Raw genomic sequence first — 25,887 nt, 5'->3', positions numbered from 1 at the left:
TCATGGGAATATTTTAAATGATTAAAGGTAATGAAATTATAATGCAGGGTGGCTAGAAAACCTGTGATAATAAATTCCCTGACTTGTCAACCAGGTTTGGAAAAAACATTTTCCCAGACCAATGATAACAGTTGGTCACCAATAACTAACAAAAATTCAAATATAAAACAGTGCCACATAGTCACACTTCACTGTTACCAGGCTACTATCAATTATTTTATTGCACTACTGTTGATAGCACTGAAGTCGATGCAAGTGTTCCAAGTGCTGACACATTTATGAGCAAAAAGAATAGGAGAAAAAACTTTTCGAAATACTTAATAAAATGTTGGAAAGTAGGAGGAAAGGATATGTGGAACTGGTAGAAATTAAAATAGGTCTCTGCTGTATCTTTAATTTTTTAGTAACCTCGTCATTAAAAAAAATTCCCATACTACGTAAGATTTGACTTTTCCTTGTTGCTGAAAACCACCCCAATTTTCCAAGTTTTCCCTGTCATTAGCTTCCGTGATATAAAATAATCACAATAGATGGATGGGGAAAACGGGAGTACCTGAGAAAACCCACCAGCACACAACAACATTCACCATATTTCTCCCTAGCAAAAAACTCAGATTTAACCCCAGCAGGAGTGGAACCCGGATCTACTTGATGGGAGGCATGCGATCTGATCACTTGACACTAGCAGACAGGCATGTCATAACTAGGTGTGCTTGAGACTGTTTCACTCTTAGATTAAAAAAGAGTAAACGGAGACCACTGTTGCAGAATGCTAACAGTCAGCTTGTTAACATTAAAACACTTAGTTTGCACACTAATGTTAATTAAAATAAGTTCTAAGCATTTTTTAATTTTACTATTTATTGACATTTATAAGATGATAAAATTGTTTTTACTGACAGAATTATTAAAATTGTAGTGATTCTGACACAACAAAATAATTCAATGCTTGATACTAATTTATATTTCACAGGAGAAACTATTTGAAGCAGTCAATTCACTATTAAATTTACGCATTCCATAAAAGAACCGTTGAAACCAAGATTGCATCTTTCAATTACATCTCCTTACAAATAAAATATTAGTGTTATCAGATTCTGCTCTTGATGAAATACAACAGGAAAATGTATTTGTAAAGTTCTCATTAAAAAATTTACTTTACAAAATGCAATGTTCCAGATATATTGATAAAAAATTCATTACTTTACAAAGTAATAACCAAAATGGTTCTTTGGAAAGAGGAAGTAAATTCCTATTTAAATGTACACTGAAAACTAAGAATGACACACGCTTTTGGCGAGATGATTATGTGTTGGTTAGCCACTGATTTCCACAGCATGGAGGTACAGGGCCATCACTACACCCAGTCCTTGACCTGAGATGGAAATTTTCCTCACATGACAAATACCCGATCTCACCAGGAATCAAACCAGCAACCCTCGGCTCACCAATTAGAAGCCAACATGTAAAGAAAATAAGATATGATTAGAAGTAAAGTTTTATAAATTTTTTTGAAAAAAAAAAAAAAAAAAAGAGCCACTTTGTTTTTTTTTTAAAATAGCTTTACTCCTACAAAACTTTTGGCTAAAAAATCAACAAAATTTTTTGTGTCCACTACATTCAAGACAAAATTTCAAACTAAAGGCAGACATAACTGGAGCTGCCACATGTAGCTATTTTAATACGTTCACCCATTATCTCTCTCTCTCTTTAGTGTTATGCGAAACAACCATGAAGAGGCTGATGCATCTCTCAATAACTTCCTGCATAATAATGGTGATGGTATGTTAAAAAAAAAAAAACACTGCAGCTTAAAATTTTAACTTTGCAGTAACATTTCTGAAGAGCCACAAATAATTAAACTTCATATAGGGATCAAAATAAAGCAATAAGAAGTGGATGGAAAGTGGCAGAAGTTATAAAATTAAATTATGTTATTTGATTCAACCATAGATTTCCTTATTAAGCCTTTGTGTTTTTCATTTAGATTAAATATGTACTTCAAAAACAATATACAAATGTAAATAGGTCATAGCCTTATAAAAATGTTTACAACCTACTACAGGAAATTTTCCTTCTAGCCCTTTGGCAAATCATTGTCAGAGAATCAAAAATTGACTAAGAAAATTTTTTTGTCATATAAATACACACACTGTCTTTGATTGTAGGCAAATCTGACTTCCTTCCTTTGAATCAAACTCCCCAGAGTTAAGGTGGGGTGTAAGTTCAGAGAAGGTACGTTACATAATCTGCAATATTGTATTTTAAGTTTAGATCTTATATTTTAATTTTATCATTTCAAATAAGTGCAACAACTAAATTAAAATTTGTTTCTTCCATGCAAGCAATATCCATTTTATTTACAAGAAATATATAGTAGAACAACATTTGTGAACTTCATTTTCTTGCATAAATGAAATTCTGTGTATTTGTTTTCATAAAAACTGCCCTGTTCCGCCCCTCGTATTCTCTTGATCACATCTGTTAATAGTTCATGAAAAGCCCAGGAAGCTGCTTGGGTGAACTTGAGGGCAAACATTAAACAAATTTAATTACTCTCAAAAAAGAAGAAAAATGAAGTGGATTGAATGGTGATTCAGTTAAATAAATAACAGGTGATTGATATTGTATTTTAAGTTTAGATCTTATATTTTAATTTTATCATTTCAAATAAGTGCAACAACTAAATTAAAATTTGTTTCTTCCATGCAAGCAATATCCATTTTATTTACAAGAAATATATAGTAGAACAACATTTGTGAACTTCATTTTCTTGCATAAATGAAATTCTGTGTATTTGTTTTCATAAAAACTGCCCTGTTCCGCCCCTCGTATTCTCTTGATCACATCTGTTAATAGTTCATGAAAAGCCCAGGAAGCTGCTTGGGTGAACTTGAGGGCAAACATTAAACAAATTTAATTACCTACTCTCAAAAAAGAAGAAAAATAAAGTGGATATAGTGGTGATTCAGTTAAATAAATAACACGTGGTTGATTTCAAAGCTTTCCCTGTTTATTTGGGAATTACAGTTTTCATTATTTTTTTTCAATAGTTTCAAAATTACAAAATTACACAGAGCAAATTTACTGGGGCCCCGGCCATCAAAACTATTGTGGGTCTAAAATTTCCCCGTGCGGGGGCGAACAGCCCACGTCCATCTCTACCTGCACCGCCAGTTACAATCATTGTTTTTCAACCCAGCTAACCTTGACTTCGCCAAGGCTAGTTGCGTAAACACGGTAGAGACGCAAAACTAAATTAAAAGTTTGATTATGTATGCAGTAGGTTATTGCAGCGTTCATACCAATTACTTTATAAGCAAACATTTAAATTTATTCCGGATAAATTATAATACATGAACTACAGGCAAGTGGAATAAAATACATAAAAACGACATAAAATTTACAAATCCTACACGTGACGCCCGGCCATAGCGATCACGTTACCTGCGGCACAAAAGCCTTGCCTTCGCATAAGTCTAAGTCCGTGCTTCAAGACGCATGAGGAGGGGGCGGGGAGTCCACACCAAATCTTGGCTACCGTCCCAAAACAACTTCTTCTTCCACCAATAACAAATTAAAGTTTTACTTACAGTAATTCTCGCCGTGCAGTAGAAATTAACCAAAACTGTAGCGCCTCCGGGTACCCGGGCTGTAGACTCGGAGTAGGTGACACATGTAGCACCGTCAAATGGCCACGGTCGACGCACTTCGGGGCGTGGTGAATTAACACTCGCGACTCACGAAAAGTTTAAAATCGTTGATGGGAAATATGTTGCCGTTCATTCCAAATTATAAATAATATAATGCAGCTGATGCGGGCCGCGGCAACGATAACTCCGCGTAGCAGTCTCCAGGGTTAACATTTCATAACGACGTGTGGGTAGTGTCCCAACTCCCGTGCACGGAGTTACCCTGGGAACCCATATTCACAACTGTCCCGCCGTCGGTCAACGTTAGCAAGCTTCTGTCTGCCTAGAGTCCAAACAGTCCGCTCCCCGCATACGTCACACTCCCGTGACGTCATCCACCTCCCTCCGCTAATTCCCCCTCTTTCATACGTGGACAAGTCCATTCAGCAGAGGTAAATGGCCGCACGGAAAACCACAGTCTGATTAATTTTAACTGAAACTACTGAAGACCTACATAAAAATAAATATGAAAACATTACCTAAAAAAATTACGTTAAAATTAAAATTAAACATAATTAAACATTAAACATAATAACATGAGACACCAGAAGTGTCTCACTATCAGTTACAAATAGATTATTAATTGTACCTGGAATACAAATTTAACATTTTCCTCTGACCAACAAAGACATATCATAATCAGGCTTTCACAATAAATCCAACATTAAAATATAACTAGAATCGTTAATGGTTAAAATACAGCCTGAAAATATTATTTGTTAGCCCAACCAATGCGGAAGGAACTATGTATAATTTAGGTACCATTTTTTGATTTAACAATATCTGATATCGTTGACTGTTCACTGGCGCTGACTAGAAGTGAGAAGAGATGGCGGCTCAAAGGTTAGCCGGCTGGAGAGACATGTGGAATTCATGTCCATTCAAGAGATTGTAAATTTAGCTGAACTTAGCTACGGACTTGAGCCGGAGAAAGGCCCGAACTCTTGGACCCTACTGGAACCAAACAAAAGGAGGTCCAGTGGTCAAGAATAGAAATAAAGGTGACAAGAAACAGGGATCATGAAATAAGGGCAAAATTTACGTAGAAAGTCAAACTATAGATGAAAGGAGTAGAATTTCCCACTTACCATTCTGGGGGTAAAATGATGAAAATAACTCCCTCTGGAGATGCACTAGCGTTCACGGGAACCAGGTGCGAGTCACACTAGAGATTATCTAGTAATGAAAACTAACACGAATCTCAATTTAGAAATAACTTAAATAAGGATCACTCCCGGACTCCCTGGAATCACATCCCTTAAGCTAGTTGCTGCGAGACTGATTTGCGAAAGGGGTCGTGGGCGAGAGGCACTGGAAAGAAACTACCACAGTGATGACAGAAGGGCGAATCAATCATCCCTTGGGATGCACGTAGTTAAAACTCACACTAGGAGCCTGGAGGCCTAAAAAGTGTAGGAACTGGCCTCTGATTGGCTGGAGAGATCGCTCCACCGACCAAAAGAAAAAATAACAAAGGTGGTTGGAAGCCTAACTTAAGGGGCATCGAAGGTAACTTGTTGCGCTCCGAAAACAGTGCGCTCTGTCGGGACACAGACGAAACTGACTCGGGTTAGTTCACAAAAGTCCCGCCTGAGGGAGGGCGTAGTTGACTCCCGTAAGCCTGGTGCTTATGGGCCCAACTGAGCTGCACTCTGTCTGGCTAATAGGGAAAAAGAGAGAGAGGTTGTGACGGTTACTCGCCGAACTAAAGTATAGTAGTTGGTGTCTTCGCCACAAGATGGCGAAGGCAGACCTTTCGCCGACCAGAGAGATGTCCTTGATTTCAGCCCACTGAGAGCCGACATTAAGGACCGATCAGTGCTCTCAGTTAAGTGCATGGAAAGGAAGGAGGGGAATGGAAAGGGGGGGGGGGGGATCTGCTGTCCTGATGTAAAGTGGACTTGCACAGAGCCCAGATAGTGCCTAGCAGGTTGGAAACCCTAGAAAGGACCATGATAAGAGTTGCTCACCTCAGGCCAGCTCTCAGAATGGATCTGCTCTGGGGGCACACTGAAGAAGGCACTAAGGGGCACAAAGTTAGACAAAGTTACAAGAAGTGGTCGTGCCTCAAGACAGGAAGAAAATGAATCTAGCTGATTGCGCCGCGCAGGGTTTGCAAACTCTCAATTTAGGCGCTGGAAACCTCTCGAGGAACCTGGTAGAAAAATAGTTAATGGGAGAGAACAATAAGATAACTAAGTTTATGTTAAGCTATAAATTCTCTGTTAAAATTAAATTTTAGGTAAAAAAAATTATGGTGTCGATAATCCCAAATTTTCTGCACAGCCCTGTACTGAATGTACTAAAAATACTTGTTTGCTAATACTTATATTCAGATCTGCTTCTTTAACTATTACAACTTAAATTATTCAGTTCATGTTACAACTTTTTTTATGCATCATTATTTCAAGAGAACAATGATGGTAAACTCATTAGTCGGTTTTTAATTAAACAGAAAATGTAGTAGACTTTTAATATTTACTCTTATTTAGTCCTAGCTTTGCTTAAAATATATTGAAAATACCAAGAAGACTACACAATACAATTCGTGGCATGTTTGTTTTGTGTGTGACATCAAGCAACAAGGTGACACAGGGAAGGTAAAGTGAAGAAGATACACATGTGTTTACCCAGATTGTTATTACGACAGTTTGTCCCCGATCCAATGCTGTTTTTGACTACTGCAAAATCAATCACTTTAAATCAGGAATGAGAGAGGGCTACATAACATCTGAGTTCCACAATATAATAGGAATATCCATGTACACTTCAGCAGAGAATGTACATTTACTTCAGCTGAAATACTGAATACCATAACCAAAATAAGTAACAAACCATAAAATATTACATTGCGTATTTTAGTACCTTGTTTTGCAAAGAAATTGATGATGGTGTCCAAATCACAGCTACGATAAAGATCTGCCATCTGCACGCACGTCTTCAGAGACAGATTAATTATCCGCAGACGACGCTGGCCGCTACATGACGTGTACAACAAAGCCACTTGCACGTAGACTCCATCTTCCTCAGTTAACTTGTCATCATGCTTGACTTCGATTGCCACTGCCTGCCATTCACAAACACACAAAAAGGCAATTTTATTTCTGTGCATTCAGAATATTACAGCGTTTAGAATATTACAGGCCATATGGACCAACAACCATTTAGGGGGAAAGGGGGTGTTTATAGTTATTTTATATACAATTTATAGAGTGATGGAAAGCTGAAGAGCAAATTTGAACTGTCTTGAATTTGTGACCATTAGTGACCTGTTGAAAAATCCCTAACAGTAGGATGTGTTCACACCAGGCTGTTTTCTTCTCGGCGAGCCACTGGAAAGTTTACTTGATCATGAAACATGTGATATTCCCATGAATCATCTTGATCTGTGTCAGATAATCACCCAGTTTCAACAAGTATGGCAAAGGTGGAGTGTGGAGTACCTTCACGCCCTTCAGCAGTGAATGAAACGGACACAACCGTCAGCATGTGCAGACGAGTTGATACATTGGATCCCATGCTGCCATCATTAAAGTGGAAGACAGCGCGAGTCTCGATCGCTCATCTGGTCACAATGGCAAAGTTAATATAGTTACCCTTACAACCCCACAAAGAACATTTGTGCAACATGCAACCAAGATTTACCCATTCCCATGGACTAACATGACTTTGTGCAGTGTAAAATGATGTACATACCTGAACATACTCATTTAATTTTCGTTGGACGGTATGTTTCTGATCACTGATATAATTCAGATTAGTTTTTCAAGTAAGCTGCTAGCCACCATGTTACTTATTTTTTTGTGGAACCAGTGTGAACAAACATGCATGACATCAGGATGTGGTTGGTTAGTGTTAATGCTCAATGTTGCATCAGGTGGTGTTTACTATTGACATCAAGTAATGTATCACTACAATAAGTTCCACCCTCAAGACCGGGATTACATATTAGCGGTTTGTATTGTGCTTTCGTGATAGTGGTCCTATTCAAGACTCCCAGCTGAAAACAGGTAACCTATGGATTTGCCTCAGCACCTTACTTAGCCCTTTGCACATTACAGAAGCTGGAGGACAAGGGGTGTCAGAGGTTTGAAAGTCAGATAATGTAGTCACTGGTCACCATTCCATTGAGGCTGCATTGAAAATGAACTGATGCTGATTAACTTGCTTGCCAGTTGTGGATTCAGATGAAAAGATTAATCAGTAACCATTCTACACTTATTAAATTATTGCCTGCTGAAGATGTGAAGTTTCCATAGTCATGCTTATTGGATGATTGAAATGGAATCCCATCACAGATAACTTCTTGTAAAAGATAAAAACCAGTTTAAAGTCAACAACCATGCAAAACATTTTATATTAGATTGTTAGAACATTTGACCCCTTGGTTGGCTCGCCCACTGGTGCAGCTGACAGCACATTAGATCCAGACCTTTTGGTTGAAAATTATGGATTGGGACAACCAACAACCATTGGATCAGTGTGGATCAGTGTTACCGTCACTTGCCCTTCCCAAACTAGTGAGAGGGCAGCCAGGTGTCTCCTACAGTTTCATGCCTTTTCTGACAACTACAAAATTGGATATGCTGCTATGATCTAGCTACATGGGATTGAAACCAATACACACCTCATTACAGCTAATCCAAGGTGGCTCCAGTCAAAGCTGTTTCCCTGCCCCACCTCAACTTTGTGAGGCTCTTTTGCTAGCTCACCTTCTGCATCATGTGTTCAACCCTATCCATATATTTATCCATTCCCAGTGGTAGCCTGGATAGACTCACAGGTGGGGATTGCCTGGTTGAACAGATACTTTCTTATCAACTAAAAACCTCTGAAGTGAACCAAGTTAGAGATATCCAATCTCTCACACCTACAAAATGGTGGAGACTGTACATCAAGATGTTTACTGCCCCTGAGCTTGTAACACATCACTTTTGGTTACGACAGCCTGTAGAGTTGTGAGCCATGCAGCCTATCTTTAAGCCTGCTGTATGGCGGTCATACAGTCAGATGACTTAGCAAGTTCGATTTCCTGTTTTAACAGCTTAACTATACTTCTACAAATATTTTCCTATATGTTTTATCCACAACACTTGAGTTTTTTAGGCTGTTCGGTTGACTGTGACTTGAGTCCAGCAGAGTTAAACGAGTCTTTGCTTCTGGGTCTTAAACATGTCCAGTTCATTTCCTTCAAGGATTATGTGTCTGCCTTACATAAGGGTCAACAAATTTCATTACAGCTTCAAAGACTTGCTCCGTTAATTGAAAATACTGGCTTGTTGAAAGTAGGCGTAAAGCTGCGTCAGTCTAACCACCCTGTTCTTCAAAAATACCCATTAATTATTCTTAAGAAACATCCATTGACTGACGTAATAATTTGTCATTATCACAAAATACATCATTAAGGGGTGCAGAAGTTAGAAGGTATACTTGGACAGTATTGGATTATAGTTGATACACATGCCATAGTGAGTGCCATTACATCAAGTGTGTTCAGGTACAACCATCTTCTGTCAGCCAGTGAAAGGCATTCTTTTTGCCATGAGGTTGTAGTCACCTATACTGGTCCATTTACTATCAAGTCAAGTGTCTTTGCAAGGCTCTATTACCTGTGTTTGTTTATGCGATGTACTAAGGCAGTCCATTTAGAACGAGCATCTAACTGCATCACTAACACATTGACGGCGGCACATGAATGGTTCGTTAGTCGCAGAAGGCGATCATCAGACATCTACATTAACTGCAGAAGCAATTTTTTGGTGCTCATAATCAGCTTAAGGAACTGCATCATCATCTAGCATTGTCGTCCCATCGAACCTCTAATGTTTTAGTTTCTGATGGCATTTCAACCCTCCCGCTTCACCCCACTTTGAGAGCTTTGGGAGACTGGTGTAAAAGCAGTCAAGTCTCATTTGAGCATAGTCACTCGCGATCAAGTGCTCACTTTCAAACAGTTGAACACTGTCATGGTCCTGGAGAAAGCAAAACTAAAAATTTTAGCCCCTGTGTCCTGTAAGTGCTGATCCAATAATTTGAATGGCCACGTCACTTCCTGACACTTGAGTGCCTGAAGCAGGAGTGGAGTGTCGTCCTCCTTGAATCACCTTCAACGTTGGCAAGTGGTACAACAAACCCACCAAGAGTTCTAGTGATGCTAACACGTGGACTACCTGCACAGCCTGAGGCAGCGCACCAAATTCACGGACCGAATCAGGCCTTCTCACCAACCAGCTGGTCTTGGAGATCCCCTCTACTACACTGGCAATTGTGACATTGACAATCTCCATCCAGGAAATGACAGCCACATGAAGTTTTAAATTGGTATTTGAAGGTGACCAGCATGTTTGGAACTGCAATTTTGTTTTAATTTTATTTTCTATTTGAATGTTAGTAAAAAAAATTGTAAGTGACAAAAGAAAAGAACGAAAATGAAATATAATGTAGGTTTATAATAAAAATGGTTAAACATTCAGATTAATAAATTGTACTTTAAAGAAAAATCTACAAGACATGAAATCTAATAGGAATTGTTCGTAAGGAAAAAAAAAACCACAAGAAACAACATAACATGTTCACCATCCAGTTTAAGAACTTTTAACCTCATCCTTTGAAATTTTACTAAAAGATTAATGGACATTGGATGAGATGGTAATGAATGATAGATTCCTTAATAACTTATTAATATGACACACTGTTATTTTTGACATAACATAAATAAAATTATCCTGTACAAATGTGTAAAATTGTGAACTTAACTTCTTAATATGTACACGTAAGCATCGTACCTTGTTGCAATCTATGCTGCACAGTTCCATGTCTGTAGTGTTTTGCATGTACAAATGGCCATAGAAATCTGTAGCTCTGACACCTGTAGATGTGCGTACCCGCATGATAGCATCAAATGCTACTGGACGACTAATATTGTTTGACAAGTCTTCTATAAACCGTTCTCCATCCAAGTCGGCCTGCAACAGAAATAATATATAACAATTATTTACAAAATAAGTGGATTAAATGTCTCGTTGACATCAAAGCGATTAGAGACAATGAAAGGTGATGAGATGGAGCACTGATGTAATAATAGATAGGAGAAACGTGTCACTTTTCCCACTTGCAGAAGTTTTTGTTTTTACCCCGTCGTGAATCGAACCAGGTTAATCAGTTAAGACAAATATTTTTTGTACAACATAACATTCTAAATAGTGTTATTAAATTATTTTGCATAATAGATTCATAGATCATAGGTCATAGCAACTAACACAAAATAACAAAACAAAAAAATTCAAATTATTTCATGGTATAATTTGTTCTTTAAATATAAATAATTTATATAAAAGTTCATCAAAAAAGATACTGGAAAACACTCAAAACTTTTATGTATTTTAAACCAGTTTTCTGTTCCAAATAGTTAGAGCAATGGAAAATAGCATATGCTGTAATGCTAATAATAAAATACTAATTATACAGCATTATTGTCACATAATGGTGTTTATCATCATATTTTCTAAGGAAAAAGCAATTATGAAATATTTTTATTGCTTTATTGCTAACAAAACCAATATAATTTGTAATTATTTCAAAACTAAAGGTATCAGAATATATAAATCATTGATCGCTTTCTACTTATAAAGTCAACTAATTCACATGCTTGCTCCACTGTTGGTGAGGTTAATAACACTTAATTTTGTTTAGCAATCAGTTCACAATCATTGTCATTGCAGCATGTTTACAACACTTTCAGATACACGATGCACATCAGGATACATTAACATTTCCTACACAAAAAAAAACTTTGGTGATTTACAAAAATTATATGTGCTTTCAAAAAATACGAAAGTCTTAAAAACTCTAGGATCTCTTTACAAAAAAATTAAAGAATGGTTGTAAAAATATGTAGGGGTGCATGAGTAGCATAATTTAATGTTGAATCGAGTCGAGTAAAGCAAAAACTCATGTTTTTTTGAGTCTAGTTTGAGCTATTTAATTTTTCATTACAAAAAATTTGTAAGAAAATAGTACCACTTAATTGAAAAATAGAATAAACTCTTTCAAATTATATTATAATGCACAAGGACTAAAATATGTTTATCCAGTTGCATCGCAGTGAAGGACTTCAAATTTAGAATGTTAATTTAAAATATTATAAAGAAAACTATTTTTCACACTGTTACTATCTGACATCGTACCTCCTATGATAGTAAAGCCCGGTCTCCACCCTGCCAGTACATGTCCCTGCTGGTAGAACACACCCTTGCATCACGTCCACAAGAGTCAAGTTAGTGATTGCATCTGCAACTACGTAAGTGCTCCGTGCCATGTGTTAGGCAACTGTATGAGTACCAGTGTATTTAATTCTCGTAAGAATTTATGTAAAGTCATAATAATCACAAAAGAAAGCGCTTCGTTAAGTATGTGTGTGACCCCTTAAAAGTACCTCGTTTGATGAATGCCTTAATATCTTTTGCGGCCCCAGGCCAGATTTAATACATAGTGCGCATTGAGGGTATTTAATAACAAATAAATAGTCTGGCTCCAGGTAACGGAGTAGCCCACAAGCGACAAACATTCTCTGGTTTGACTGGTTTTTCTCAAGTAATAAATTACCATATAGATAATATGCACATATTTAGACCTTCTGTGAGTCGTTTCACATTTGGGGAATTTAACTAAATAAATTGTAAGTTGTTTAGACGTTAACTTATACGTAAAACATTTATTAATGTTTTGTGGATGTGGCGTGCAAGGGTGTGGTCCCTCCCTTCTCCCGCCGCTCCCCTCTTTCGACAGTCTTCAGGGGTTTGCGGTAGAAGGCAAACGTGACCGTTGCGTGTTCACGTCTTTGAGTTCTGCGTGCCGGTTAATCTTATTAATCAACTGAAACCTTCGGTATTTAATTCACTCCGAATACCTGGACCAGTTTGCAGTGCACCCTCCGGCCATAACATCTTCTTCGCTGCGGGACTGCACCGTGGAGTTTAAAAAAAGTACAGGGCACACTGATTTGGATAGCAATCTTTTTACAACGGGACGGCGTAGACGAGGAACGTGAAGTGCAACATGTGTTAACAGTGTTTCCAGTGTAATGTGTAGCATATCACTCAGGCTTAGCACCTATCTATCAGCTTGTGTGAATAAAACCATGCCAGCCAAAACGTTTGTTTTATTCAGGAGTTCTCCGCCCAACCTACTTAGGAATTAACTACATACACGGAGAAGGGAACGCTCAAGGATGTTGTTAATTAGTAGGATCTTAACCAATAGATGCAGCCACCGAGCTCAGTGAGCCAAACTGGGGCTGGCGACCCACACCAACACTTGGGTTAGACATCCGAGCTAACCTGGCACACTCCTGGACCAATCTCATTTTTAAATTATTGTAATTTACTTCCACGTTACTAAGTTCAATCCGGTTCTCAGTCACAGGACCACCGGGTGGTGGCATATCATTTTCTAATTATTTTAAATATTTAACTTCATTATTGCCCTATAGAATGAAAATACGTCCAGTACAAGAATATTCAAAATGTATGCATGATAATATCGTGCTTGTGCCAGATGGGTGAAGTAGCAGTATCTTTAACATTTAATTTGCTCACTTCATTTCGCTTATTTACAGTAACTATGGTGCATGTGTGGTAATTATTGCGCTTCTGCAATAACCATGGAATTTTTACAGTAACTACAATTCTTTTAAGATAGTTCTTTTATAATAACTAGTGTGTTTGTGTGGTAACTACTATACTTTCTCCATATTTCTTTTTCAATCGTCGTTCATTTGTCTTCACTTCACATTTACGTGCACCATTATTATTTTGAGCCAGGCGGACAGTAAATATTTTGTATGTTTCTTTTCAGTAACACATGGCATATATAATATATATGTATATGTGAAAAAGGATTTTCAAAGCTCATTTTATGAAAAACTTGTTACTGCAGCAAATTCAACAGAAATTTTAGTATGATGCTTGCACAGAAGCTATATGTATGTTTTGCTTTTCAGTATAGGTTAACATAAACAAAATTATGAAGACAATGCGTTAAATGACCGCAAATACATCCAAACAAAAATGAAATCATAAATTCTGTACGAAATTATGTAAAATCGGCTACGATCACTAACAAATTCAATAGCCTAGGTTACTCAAATTTGTATTAAAGATGTTTCATGAATGTTTCAATACGTCACTAGACCAGTGAACTACATACTTCAATTTTTGGTGCTTTATAATTAGGTTCGAGTCGAGTACTACAAACTCAACTCAACTTGATATTTAGAGTACTCGTGCAACCCTAAAAAAAGTGGTAAGAATTAGTAAATTAACATCCATGTAAAATTTTTGAACTTTAGTAGTATAATTATTTTTTGAATTTTTGTACGAGAAAAAGGTGACCAACAAAAAAAAATTATCAAAATAGAAAAAAATATTTTTTTTTATTGAAGAATTAACACCGCACTAATACATTATATATACTCGGCAGCACTAAAAATAAGTTTCTAGCATAATATTCCCCAAGCTAATACATCTAACCCAAATGGGTTTTCCAACAGTTTCAAGAGATTGGTGGCTTCACCCGGAGACATGGATCAGGATGACAATGCTGCACATCCGAAAGAGACAATTGCTTTATTGTCTCGACGTCTTTGGGCAGTCGGATCTCTAACGCTGTTAAGCTGCAACAGCAGCTCTACGCGGCTTGCAGGACAACAGTAAGCCTCTCTACAATTAGAAGAAGGTTGCAAGAAAAAAAATTGTGGCCAGAAGACCTGCTATGGGCCCGAATTCCCTGCGGCACAGCATCACAGGGAATGGTTGCAGTTCACTCGTTAAAATTTATTGGACTCTCGACCAATGGAGGACTGTGCTATTCTCTGATGAGACGAGGGTGTGTCTATTCAGCAACAACAGGCGAAGAAGAGTATACAGAAGGCAGGAAGAACTGTTTGTACAAGCCTGTATTGAGGAGACAGTGGAATATGTAGGTGGCTCGTGCATGTTCTGGGGCGGCATGCCTATCAATGGCAAGACTGAGCTTGTGTGTTTCCCTGACTGGCGGTGCTCGCGGACAGAGATCGCCGACAGCTCATCGATACATCACAGAGATCCTACAAGAGCATGTGGTCTCATATGCACATTTTGTTGGCAATGGGTTCACATTAATGCACGACAACACTCGTTCCCACACCGCATTAATTTTAAGGAATTATCTCTAAGAGGTTGAGATCCTGATATGCAGTGGCTGACAAGAAGTCCAGACCTCAACCCTTTTTTAAACACTGATAAAAATATATAAAAATTCTTTATTATTCTATTTAATCACCTTTCAAACTCTGAACAAGATTTTTCAATAGGTGCAATTTTTTGTGATGCTAAGTGTATTTCCCTCTTTTTACACTAGACTCCTCTAAAAATTAATTATTTTATATCATTAATAATTAAGATTATAACTTATTTTGAGGCAACAACATATTTGGCAAGGCAAGCATGTTAAAACCTTTCACAACTGCTATTTTCAGTAAGTTGAGTGTTTTTTAAGGTGGTCCATACCTGTATCCATGGTACAAATAAGGAGGCTCATTGTTTCTTTATTTTAACAACTTATTTATAATCTTAAGAGGTTTACTCTCTTGAAGAAGTATTACAACATTTTTCCACCTTCTGGTGGTGCCTCAAAGTATATACTGATTTACAACCAGAGATGAAAAAGGTACACTTGTACAAATACAAATAAATATTTCAGAAAATAAGTATAGGTAAGGAAAAATTGTAAAATAAATAAACATATAGATGCTAGTTCAATATGAACTGCAATGGACTTAAAAAATTATATATATATTATTTTAAGTAATATATAAAGAGTATGATGACTGATTTAAATTAAATATTCAGAAATAATAAAAATGAGGATCCATTATGTTTAATTAAGTATGAGTATTTACATGATTTTTTTAAAATCAAGTTTGAATCTTTTACGATGATTAAATGGAAAAATTGGGGAACATTTTAATGTCAAAAATATTCAATATAGTTAATGAATGACATGCAGCTCAAGAACGACATAGTAAAACCCATTTACACTACTCGATTGACTATGAAAATATTGATGCAAAATCCACACCAAATGTAAAAATACAGGGAAATATGTACTTCAATGGGATAAAAGGAAAGAATTGTACAATGCAAAATAGTGTAAAATATCTGGGATTGTAAAAAAGACAAAGAAGATGGTTTTACTGTATGCACACTTATTAATTAAATAATAAATATACAAAAGTTAAAAATAGAACTGACCTGGAAGTAGGTATATTTGTATACTTCTCCGCCCGTGAGTCGACACACCTGCCCAATGGTTGCGAGATCAACGTAGGAGTTGTTGAAAACAAAGAGATCCACAGAGCAGCCAGTACCAACACACTCCTGGCCAAGGTGGTTGTAAGTATTCACCTGTGGAGCTGCAATCAAAAATGATTGCTGTCTTCTCGCTGGACTCAACTTCAAAATAGGAAACATTGAGAATTTGCAGTATTAGCAGTATACACAAAAAAAATTTAATGAAAAATAAATAAATAAATAACATGTATGAAGGTAAATGATTTTAATGAGAAATTTGCATCTGTTTCCTGCAACAATATACATACATCATTTTTATAAGTAACAAATAATCATTATGATATTAATTTACTATAAATACTCTTTTTCTATTTTTTTTTATCAATTGAATCAACAGAACCATTCACAAAATAAAATTTTACTGGTTTAAGAAAATGCATTGCCTAATTTTTTATTGTCTAAAATTTTACAGCACTCTAATATGGTTCTAAATATATGCTCTTTTTCATTTTGCTGAAATATGCATAAATTTTTCTTCGACAACTATAAAGTGTTAAAAGAAAGTTTCACTGTATGTTTAAGTTAGATTTTTAAAATATTCAACATTCAAGAAAAAATTTATATTGATTCAAAATTCAATTTAAATTTAAAAAAAAAAACAGGATTCCCAGAAAATCTACATATATTTAGAATAAACTTACAGTTTAAAGAACTTTAAAAATCCTGCTTTATCATTGAATGTACTAAAATTTTAAAAAAAATATTTCAATTTAAGTTTTTTGTCCAACAGCCAAATAATGCTCCACAACTCTGTATAACTAAAAGCGTGGAGTGCTATCTTCTTTCATTTTCGTAATGACTATATCCTAAACATGTTGTATTAACTATATCCTAAGATTAAGGATACAAATTCTATTACAAATCATATTATTCTTACTAATCGAAATTTTAAGACAAATGATATCAAGCTCCCCATGCTTTTAGTTGTACAGAGTTATGAAGCATTATTTTACTATAGGACAAAAAACTTAAATAAAAAAATTATTGTTTAATCTTCTGTTCATTCAATAATAAATGCTATTATTTTTTTTTTCATTTTTAAACTAAGTACATTTTATTTGTTTTGTTTTGTCTTGAAAAAAAAAAAAAAATACTGAATATGAGTAACTGAACCAAATTAAAAATTCTAAATATGAGTGATTAAAATCTTTATTACAATAAACTTAAAATTATTCATTAATGTTTCAGTAATCTAGTCATTTTAGCTAATGCGCCAACATTACATGGAACTTAAATTACTATATCGAAACAAAAAAATATCAAGCAAAATCTTCTGATTTTACTTTGTGTGCTTCATTTATGATATTATCAGTTGTCTAACGAAAGATTTAGTTAAGTTTTCGCGAAAATTGTAAATTGTAGAATTTGTGAGTTTTAGGTTAAAATGAAAGCTTTTGACCATCTTTCAAGTAGGTATATATCTACAGACTTGTAACTCAGCAGGTATGTTCTTTATATTACATACACACTAACTGAGCTCAGGGTTTTCCTAAAATCAACCTCCAAGACCGGTTATGGGAGCATTACAGATTTTTGGGGCTTTAACCCCACCCCCGGCACATTTCCCACCCTAACCCGACCTACTGAATCGGAAACACTCCAAATTAAATATGAATACATTTTTAAACATTTTTAACTTTAGGGTCATTAACCCGCCCGAGGGGGAGAAAGTTAAACCCCGGGCACATTTTTCACCATAACCCAACCTCCGTAACACTCTGCATCGAAAAAAAAAAAAAATTTAATATTTTCAAAATTTAGGGGGCTTACGCCTTCCCCCTTCCCCGGGCACATTTTCCATCACAAACCGACATTTGTATCAGAAAAACTCCAAATCAAAATAGCATTGATTTTTAAAATTTATGAAATTTAGGGTCTCTAAACCCTCCCCCCCCCCCCCCAGGGGCACAGCCAACCCTGAGACAAATTCCCACCATGCCCCGACCTCATGGATGCATTTAAAGCATAGTTATTATCCGTAGCTCCCTCTAACCCACCCACCTTAACCCTTAAGTTTTCATAATATTACATTGTCAGAAGTTCTTTATATGTATGCAAAATTTCAACACATTCAGACATCAAAAAGTGAGTAAAAATTGAAAATTGAACGGAAAGATTTTATTACACAGTCTATTCATACATACAGGTCAAGCTACTTAAAGTGTGGTAATAAAAATATGCCCAAATTCAGCAATATGTTTACAAGAAGATCTATACACCTGTCCCTACAAGGAATACACAATAATACCACACAGTCATGATTCAAATGATGTCTTTTTAAGTCAGTCTGTAAACTGTTTTAACAAACCTCTTCAGGCCACACAAATACATTATCATCTCCATGAAACAAGCAAATACTATATCCTTTATAATTTGCTTCACATGTTCTAGCCTTCTTTATATTACCCTAAAATTATCTCCTCCTCTGTCCTTTCCTGAATTTTTAATTAGCTTGGAGCCAGTAGTACATACGCCTATCTCTCCACTCTGAATATTTCCTCTGCTGGTACGGTGTGGAGTAAGGCAAGTGCTATGCACCTAGAAGAATGCCCAAATAAAAATACTAGTGACTTCAGTTGCAGTTTTCATCAATTAGGTATGATATAGAAAAGAGAGATACAAGGATGTAATCATCATGGTATCATTATCTACCAATTATTCCCATTATGCATGTTATTTTTATATACTCACCACAATGCCAACCTTCTCAGAAGTGAAAATGATAAAGTGTGAGAGTAGGATAGAGGGGGGCGAGTAATCATTACGTCATTGGAAGGAATGTAAAGCTTAACCGACTAAAAATTCTCTCCATGTATGTTAATACAATATTCCACAATTCAAAGTAGCAAGAACAACTTGTCATTTTCTTCACTTGCGTGTAGTAATGAAAGTACAGGCATTTAAAAAAAGACAAAACACAAGAACAAAAATCACTCAAATTTTCCAATACACTAAGGATTTCATCAATAGTTCAGCTGAGTTGGAAATTGGATCAGTATGTTTTAGAGATGTACGAACCTGCAAATTTTTAAGTCGAGTCGAGTCTAGTCAAATTTTACAATAATTAGTTAGAGTCGATTCAAGTCGAGTTTGTAGATCATAAATTCAAGTCGATTCGAGTCTGAATTTTTATTTGAATCTTTGACACTTAAGTCGAGCTTGAATATTTGCACTTTACTGCTAAAGAGAGTGGTTGTCTTGTTATATCATGGCCCACTTAATCAAATATATTTAAAATACAAGTACCTATTAATAAAATAATTCATTTTGAATAAATTCTTAACTGATATAATACAATTCAATAATTGAGGTATAGAGCATAGAATAAAAGTATTTTCGGAATTTTTAAATTTTATTTAACAAATATCGCCCAACTATGAAAATTAAAAAACTCGATATCTCCTAGAGTATTTGGAATTTCTTATATCCGCCAGCTTTAATGAAAAGGGGAATTTAAAGAGCATATAATAAAAGTATTTTCAGATTTTTAACATTTTTTTTTGCAAATATCGCTCAACTACATATTTACCTTATTTTGGACCGAACGAGTTAGCTGTGGCATGCAGCATTCACGAGTCAATAAAAAACAATGAATATAATTTAGGCTTGTTGGCGCGAAGGTTAGGTTAAGTTTCACACAATCATTAGAACATTTTTGAAAACTTTCACTTATGAGAAGTGTAAGGCCTTGCTACAATTGGCGGAACATTACAATAAACGTTCCCATAATAAATATAATACATTTAAAGATTATTGCTACAACACTAACGCCGTTACGTTGCCGGCCAATCGCAAGCTGGCACTTCCAGCCAATCCATGCTTTTGTATTTGTATTGAATAGTTACACTTTAAAATACTTTATACTTCATAATTAATTTTAACTTGCCACTTAACTTGGTTAGCAAACAATTATACAAAATGCAATCTCGCCGAACATAATAGTGTAAACAAACACGGGAAAAAAATTCATGTTCGCCAACCTACACTTCCTAAAATTAGTGGAGAAAAGTTTTTTTTTAAATGCCATTTCGTAATAGGTGGCGTATCAGTCGCAAACATGCGCTCTGTAACACAAATATAACGCTAGGTACCGTTAATTTATTATTGTAACGTTGTGCCGATTGTAACACGGATTTACTAAAAAACGTAATATTTGCGCCGATATTATGATTATAAAATTGAATTCGTGTTTTGTTTATTAAAAATGTGTTCGTCTTCTTTGCTATGTGGTCACACCTGTTAAGTTGGCAATATGTAAAACTAAAATATAAATAATATGGCCGATTGTCGTCATTGTCTGTAAGTACGTGTTTCGGTCTTACGTACGTAATTTTTAGTGTCGGCCGAAGTCACGTAAGGAGATATTAAGAATTGTAATTCAATTTTATTATATTTTATCATCGAGTTTTACCCGAATTTCCTTTCGAGTTTCGCCCCGTCGAGTAAAATAAACTCGAATGCCGAGCCGAGCCGAGCCGAGCTGATGCTACTCGCTCGACTCGAATTTTCGAGTCTCGGCCCATCACTAGTATGTTTATATCATAACTGCACATCACTTAACAAATCTCTCATTAAAATTATTTAATGTATTTAATATTTTCTAGAAACTTTACATTAAACTAACCTCTTGCTGATGACACCTTACATGTATGCTGTCTCTTAGCAGCATACATGTAAGGTACAGTCTTGAAAGACATTATACAAGAATGTAATTTATGTTTGACAGCCAAGCAAATGAGATCTGTGTAGAGAATTGCCAAACCATATTTCTGAACATGCATTTAAACTAAATAATACATTTAATTTGAAATTTAGAATATTTGTGCATCACTATGTATTACATTCCTAGAGAATTTGTAATTTTCCCTTGATCCCACAGTAACTTTGAAAAAGTAACTGAGCATTTGAGCACAATCTCAAAAAGTGTGGAAGTGTGGAAAATATAATAATCCACTAACCTAGCACTGTTTTTTCTTTCTCGGTACCCAGGAGTTTCCTGTCATCCCTGTTCTTCAGTTTGCCTGGTGCTTCTGCTATCGGCAGTGACGAATGAAATACCAACAGCTTTCCAGAACACTCTGAGGCCTGGAAAAAAAATATTTTATACTAAACATAACAAAGATATCCTTTGTAAAACAAGTGGAATGTGAGTAAATGCTCTGAACTTTTTTTTTCTCCAGTGAACTACCTACACACACCTGTAACCTGGAGGTAAAGTACAACATGTCACAAAATTGAAACATTTCAGGAGAGTAAGTTTTGATTTACTTCAATCACATTTATTTTTATGTATACGATTTTCTTTTAAAAACTTTAAAAAATATTCATTAACTTCTTCATTACACAAAAATATTTTTCAGTTGATAGATAAATGTTTTAATAAAAAAAAATTTAGGGTAATATTAGCGCAAGCCTTAGTACATATAAAAAACTTTGCATTTTGAAAATACTGGCGTTAGTGCTCTATACCAATATTTTTAAAGTAAAAAAATGTAAATCATAAACATGGCGCCAACTATATTTCATAAAAAGATAAGTTATGGTGTTCTTTATCTCCGCGGTATAGTTAGTATGTACAATGAATCTATGGATTTATTGATGCCTACACACAAAATTTGGTGTCCCGCACTAGGAAAAACCGGAAAAAAATCTAAACTAGCAGTGTAATTTTGAAACTTTTGAAAAAAGTTAGGAAACAGTTAGGAAAATATGATAGGTCTGCAAAATTTAAATAAAGCAGCTAGGTAAAGGCTTATCATGTACAGTGAAACCTCGTTAATAAAATACCAGTTAGTATTTCAAAGTTCGCGTTTATTCGAACACTTTTAATTCCCCATCAGACTGGGATAGCATATTTAATGTCAATCAATACGGTTAATACGAAATATTCGTTATTATGTATTACGAAGTAACCTCACGTCCGCTCACGTAGTGTACTATTGTTTTATTATCGGATAAACCGAATGAAATTTTAGAACAAGAATCGCACACTTTAATCACGTGCACGCAGCTTCACTATAATTCTGTTAACGGCAAATAATTTGTACGGTAAATGGTCTACAGTCAAACCTCTATCTATCGAACTCGCATGTATCGATTGTCCGTGTTTATCGTATACTTTCTACGGTCCCGGCAAAATTGCCATACAACTAAGGTTAAAAAAGTCCGCTTGTACCGATGTTCGAATTATCGTTTTGTCCGCATTGATTGTACAAAATATGTGGTCCCGTCACTATAAATTATAATAGATGATCGTTTAACCATAAAGATTTTGCAGAAATAACCATTTCTTAGAAAGAAACCGTCATAAAAACAGTAACGATAGTATACAGTAGTAAAAATCAACTTAAATCTGCAGCCAAGTAATGGAGCACGTAAATATGAAGAAAAGACAAATGAACAACAACTTACGAAGAAATTGGATGATGTACCATAACTACAGTACAAACCCAATTTTTATCCTAAGATAATTACCGTAAAAAGAACTAAAGATTCTTTGTCGATACCATAATTACTACAGAAGCACGATAGCTCAGTGTTGCCAGACGTACGAGAATTCTCGTATTTGTACGATAAATTTAGAACCTGTGTACGTTGTACGAGGTAAAGTTGGATCTCGTACTCTTTTGTACGAGAATTTTGAAGATCACTATCAATGTTGGTTTTTTTTTTTTATCCCGGATCTAGTAAGATATATTGGTTTTACTGTATCGTTTTGTCAAAACAAGTGTATAACATTTCTTTTGTAACTTAATACCATTAAGTGAAGTTCCTGCCCGACATCGTTGACTTTTTTTTTTTGGCTGGCAACACAGGCGACGCCGATTAAAAGATAGTGTTTGTTTTTTATTAGCAGGGCCAACCTCTATTTGTCTAGCACAGGAAATGACCCAGTCAGAATAATGTTAAATGCACAACCCCTAACTCACAATTTAGAGTATTTTTGTATGTTAAATTAACGAAAATTAAAAAAAAAAAAAAAAAACAATATTTTTTACTTAAAAAAAATGCAAAAAGAGTGAATGGCAGGAATAATTATTGTATTGTTGTGAAAGTTGTTGTTAATAATGTTTACTTATGTAATCATAGGATTGTGAAAATTGTTCAGTTTAGATTTGTTAGGCTTGTAACTCCAATGTCAAGTATATAAAAATATTGTAGAAACCCACATTTAAACTTTCGCTTTTACAATACCATTGTGTACGAAATTTTTTTGTGTCTCGTACGAGAATTTTCCGCTCCTTGGTACGAGACATTGACATTTACAATCTGGCAACACTGCGATAGCTACCACATTTGCACTACAGTTACCGTAACAACCGAGATGTATATTTACCGTGACGGTAATGTATTTATTTATGACATATTAAAAATAAAGAACATTATTGAAAAATAGGATGTTAAATTTTTATATGTACGTTTGGCACATGTTGCGAAGAAATAATGCGATCTGAAAAAATGCAGTACTACTACGAAAAGCGAAAAGGGTAATCGTGGATTTTTAGGTTATGGCAGTCTCTCTCGTTTTTCAGTAATATCGGCCGAAAATTAACAAGCGTATCGGAAGTCGGCAGAAATGCCGATTCAACTAAATATTGGCAAAATCGGCTTCTTCAGTACAGCTCTACATTTGATGACATGAGTAAACATATTTCAGACTTCAGGATATTGAAAAAGACTTTAATTTCCATGTAGATTTATTGTTCGTATGTTTTTTTTGCAAGTGTGTAAATTGAATTAAGTAAAATACTTCCATTTTTATTTATTTTTCAACTGATTTAACTTTAATGACAAGTAACTGATATATTTCTGACACTAATTTTGAGGTTGAAATATTTTTTAAAAATTCTTAGAGTGAAGTCCACTTCAGCATTAATTGTCTTGGAAAATGTTCTGGCTGCTAGTGATGTAGACACTGATGTCTTGTCTTCCTTCGACAAACTTTGCAGTGCAGTAAAGGACATTTATGCAACTAAAAAAGTGCAGAAAAAAATCAATGAATTTTTCAAGCCTCTTTAATTCTCTATTTGACTAATTTTCGAGTAAAAAATCAATTCTTGATTTTGTCGATTATTATTAATGTGAGCATATGCACCTGTTAATACAAACCTCGTTAATACAAACTGCAAAATTTTAGGTCCCTTCAGGTTTGTATTAAAGAGGTTTCACTGTATCACTAACCCATTAACTGTACATTAAGCCCCCCGCCTACCTGGGCACACACACGGTGTGCAGAAATTCAGGAAAAACATGATTTAATAAAAACTGCTCAAGATACCAAAGTGGTATCAGTTTACGATACTAATATTATAAAGCTGAAGAATTTGTTTGTTTGAACGCGCTAATCTCAGGACCACTGGTCCGATTTGAAAAATTCTTTCAGTGTCGGATAGTACATTTATCGAGGAAGGCTATAGGCTATATATTATATTATCAATAACATTAGGGATCCTTACTTAAAGTCCAATTTAGAATCAAATGCATTGGAGGGGGTTAGATACAACATACAGTACATGTACGAAGTGTGTGTTGACAATGCCGCAGGCGCTAGAAGTTAACGACTATTTCATTTCTAGTGCAGTCCTCATCAATGTTGAAATTTTGCGGGTACTTTAAATATCAAAAATTGACCTTTTTTTCAAGTATATTTATTTTACAGACTTGAAACTTCACAGTAATGTTCCTTATGCTAGGCAGGATGACATTTTCCGAAAATTAGATCCCATGGGTGGTTAAAACCAGGCAACAGTGGGTACTTTGTCTGCATGAGAACAGGATTTTGCATTGTTCATGCCTTCTGCATCTCCATGGCAACGGGCATCGCGCGGCAGTGGCGTACCCACAAGGAGGGGCATGTATAATGAGCGGCGCAAGAGTGATCTGCCTGTAGACTGCCGTAGCGAAGTACGGGTACATTAGTTGTACGTTGCGTGCACGAGTCGGGAAACCATCGGTGATATTCATTTTCTCTCCGGTACATTATACAGCATTGTAATAAATTTTCACTGAAATTTTTTTATTTACCATTACTGTAAATGGGAGATGTGGCTTAATTTTTTTCCATTAGTAAAGCCGTGCGAAGCCGGGTCGGGCAGCTAGTTTAAGAATATGCCAGGGGTGGATGAGTAGTTCTGCTTCTGTATGCCATTTTTAAACTGTATTTTTAGAAAAGTGAAAAAAAAAAAAAAAAATTGAAACGCATGTTTTCAGATTAATTTTTAGGCATGAAATGGATAGCGATGTAAGAAATAACACTTAGTACAGTAAAACCTCCATTAACGAATATTCTATTTAACGAAAAACCCCATGCAACGAAATAAAATTTTGGTCCCGCCGAACCGCCATAAGATCAATGCTGTTTTAACCTCTAAATACCGAATTTTATTTGTTCCGAAATAGTGAAATTCCCTTTACAACGAACTGCCGCTTTTGAAAAATACGCAAAAATAAACATCTCCTACAAGACATCCACTAATTTTTTTGCATTCACTGCTTAAAAATACGTGCGTATAACCTTAAAATAATATGCACCATCACGCAAGACAAAAAATAAACAAAGCATCATGGATAACACACGTCGTGTATACATACCACACTTTGTTCAAAATGGCGGGTACATTTAGCGCTAGTGGCGGAAACCTCTCGTACCATCGCTCTGGCAAGACGAACTAGTGTATTTTGCGTTTCTATGGTTAAAGATGCGCACACGCAAATATTTTTAACTATGGTGTAGTACAATTTCCGTTTTTTCAGTTTTCACTGATGTTTATTTATTTCCGCACGTAGTTACGGAAATCATCACGTTT

At 35.5% G+C, this 25,887-nt stretch overlaps 1 protein-coding gene across 3 annotated transcripts in view; it reads right to left on the bottom strand.

The window, feature by feature from the left end:
* LOC134528027 (protein transport protein Sec24C) overlaps window positions 1–25,887 on the bottom strand; it is a 96,201-nt gene that overhangs the window by 28,673 nt on the left and 41,641 nt on the right. For all 3 annotated transcript variants that reach the window (XM_063361205.1, XM_063361204.1, XM_063361206.1), the window contains exons 12-15: window positions 21,040–21,166; window positions 15,983–16,143; window positions 10,478–10,657; window positions 6,558–6,759 (exon numbers count right to left, since the gene is read on the bottom strand). In XM_063361205.1, the coding sequence (XP_063217275.1) occupies window positions 6,558–6,759; window positions 10,478–10,657; window positions 15,983–16,143; window positions 21,040–21,166 (670 nt within the window). The remainder of the gene's footprint in view (window positions 1–6,557; window positions 6,760–10,477; window positions 10,658–15,982; window positions 16,144–21,039; window positions 21,167–25,887) is intronic.

The sequence above is a fragment of the Bacillus rossius genome, chromosome 1, assembly GCF_032445375.1.
Source record: "Bacillus rossius redtenbacheri isolate Brsri chromosome 1, Brsri_v3, whole genome shotgun sequence".
In the NCBI taxonomy this organism is placed as follows: Eukaryota; Metazoa; Arthropoda; class Insecta; order Phasmatodea; family Bacillidae; genus Bacillus; species Bacillus rossius.
This window is presented reverse-complemented; position numbering and strand designations above follow the sequence as displayed.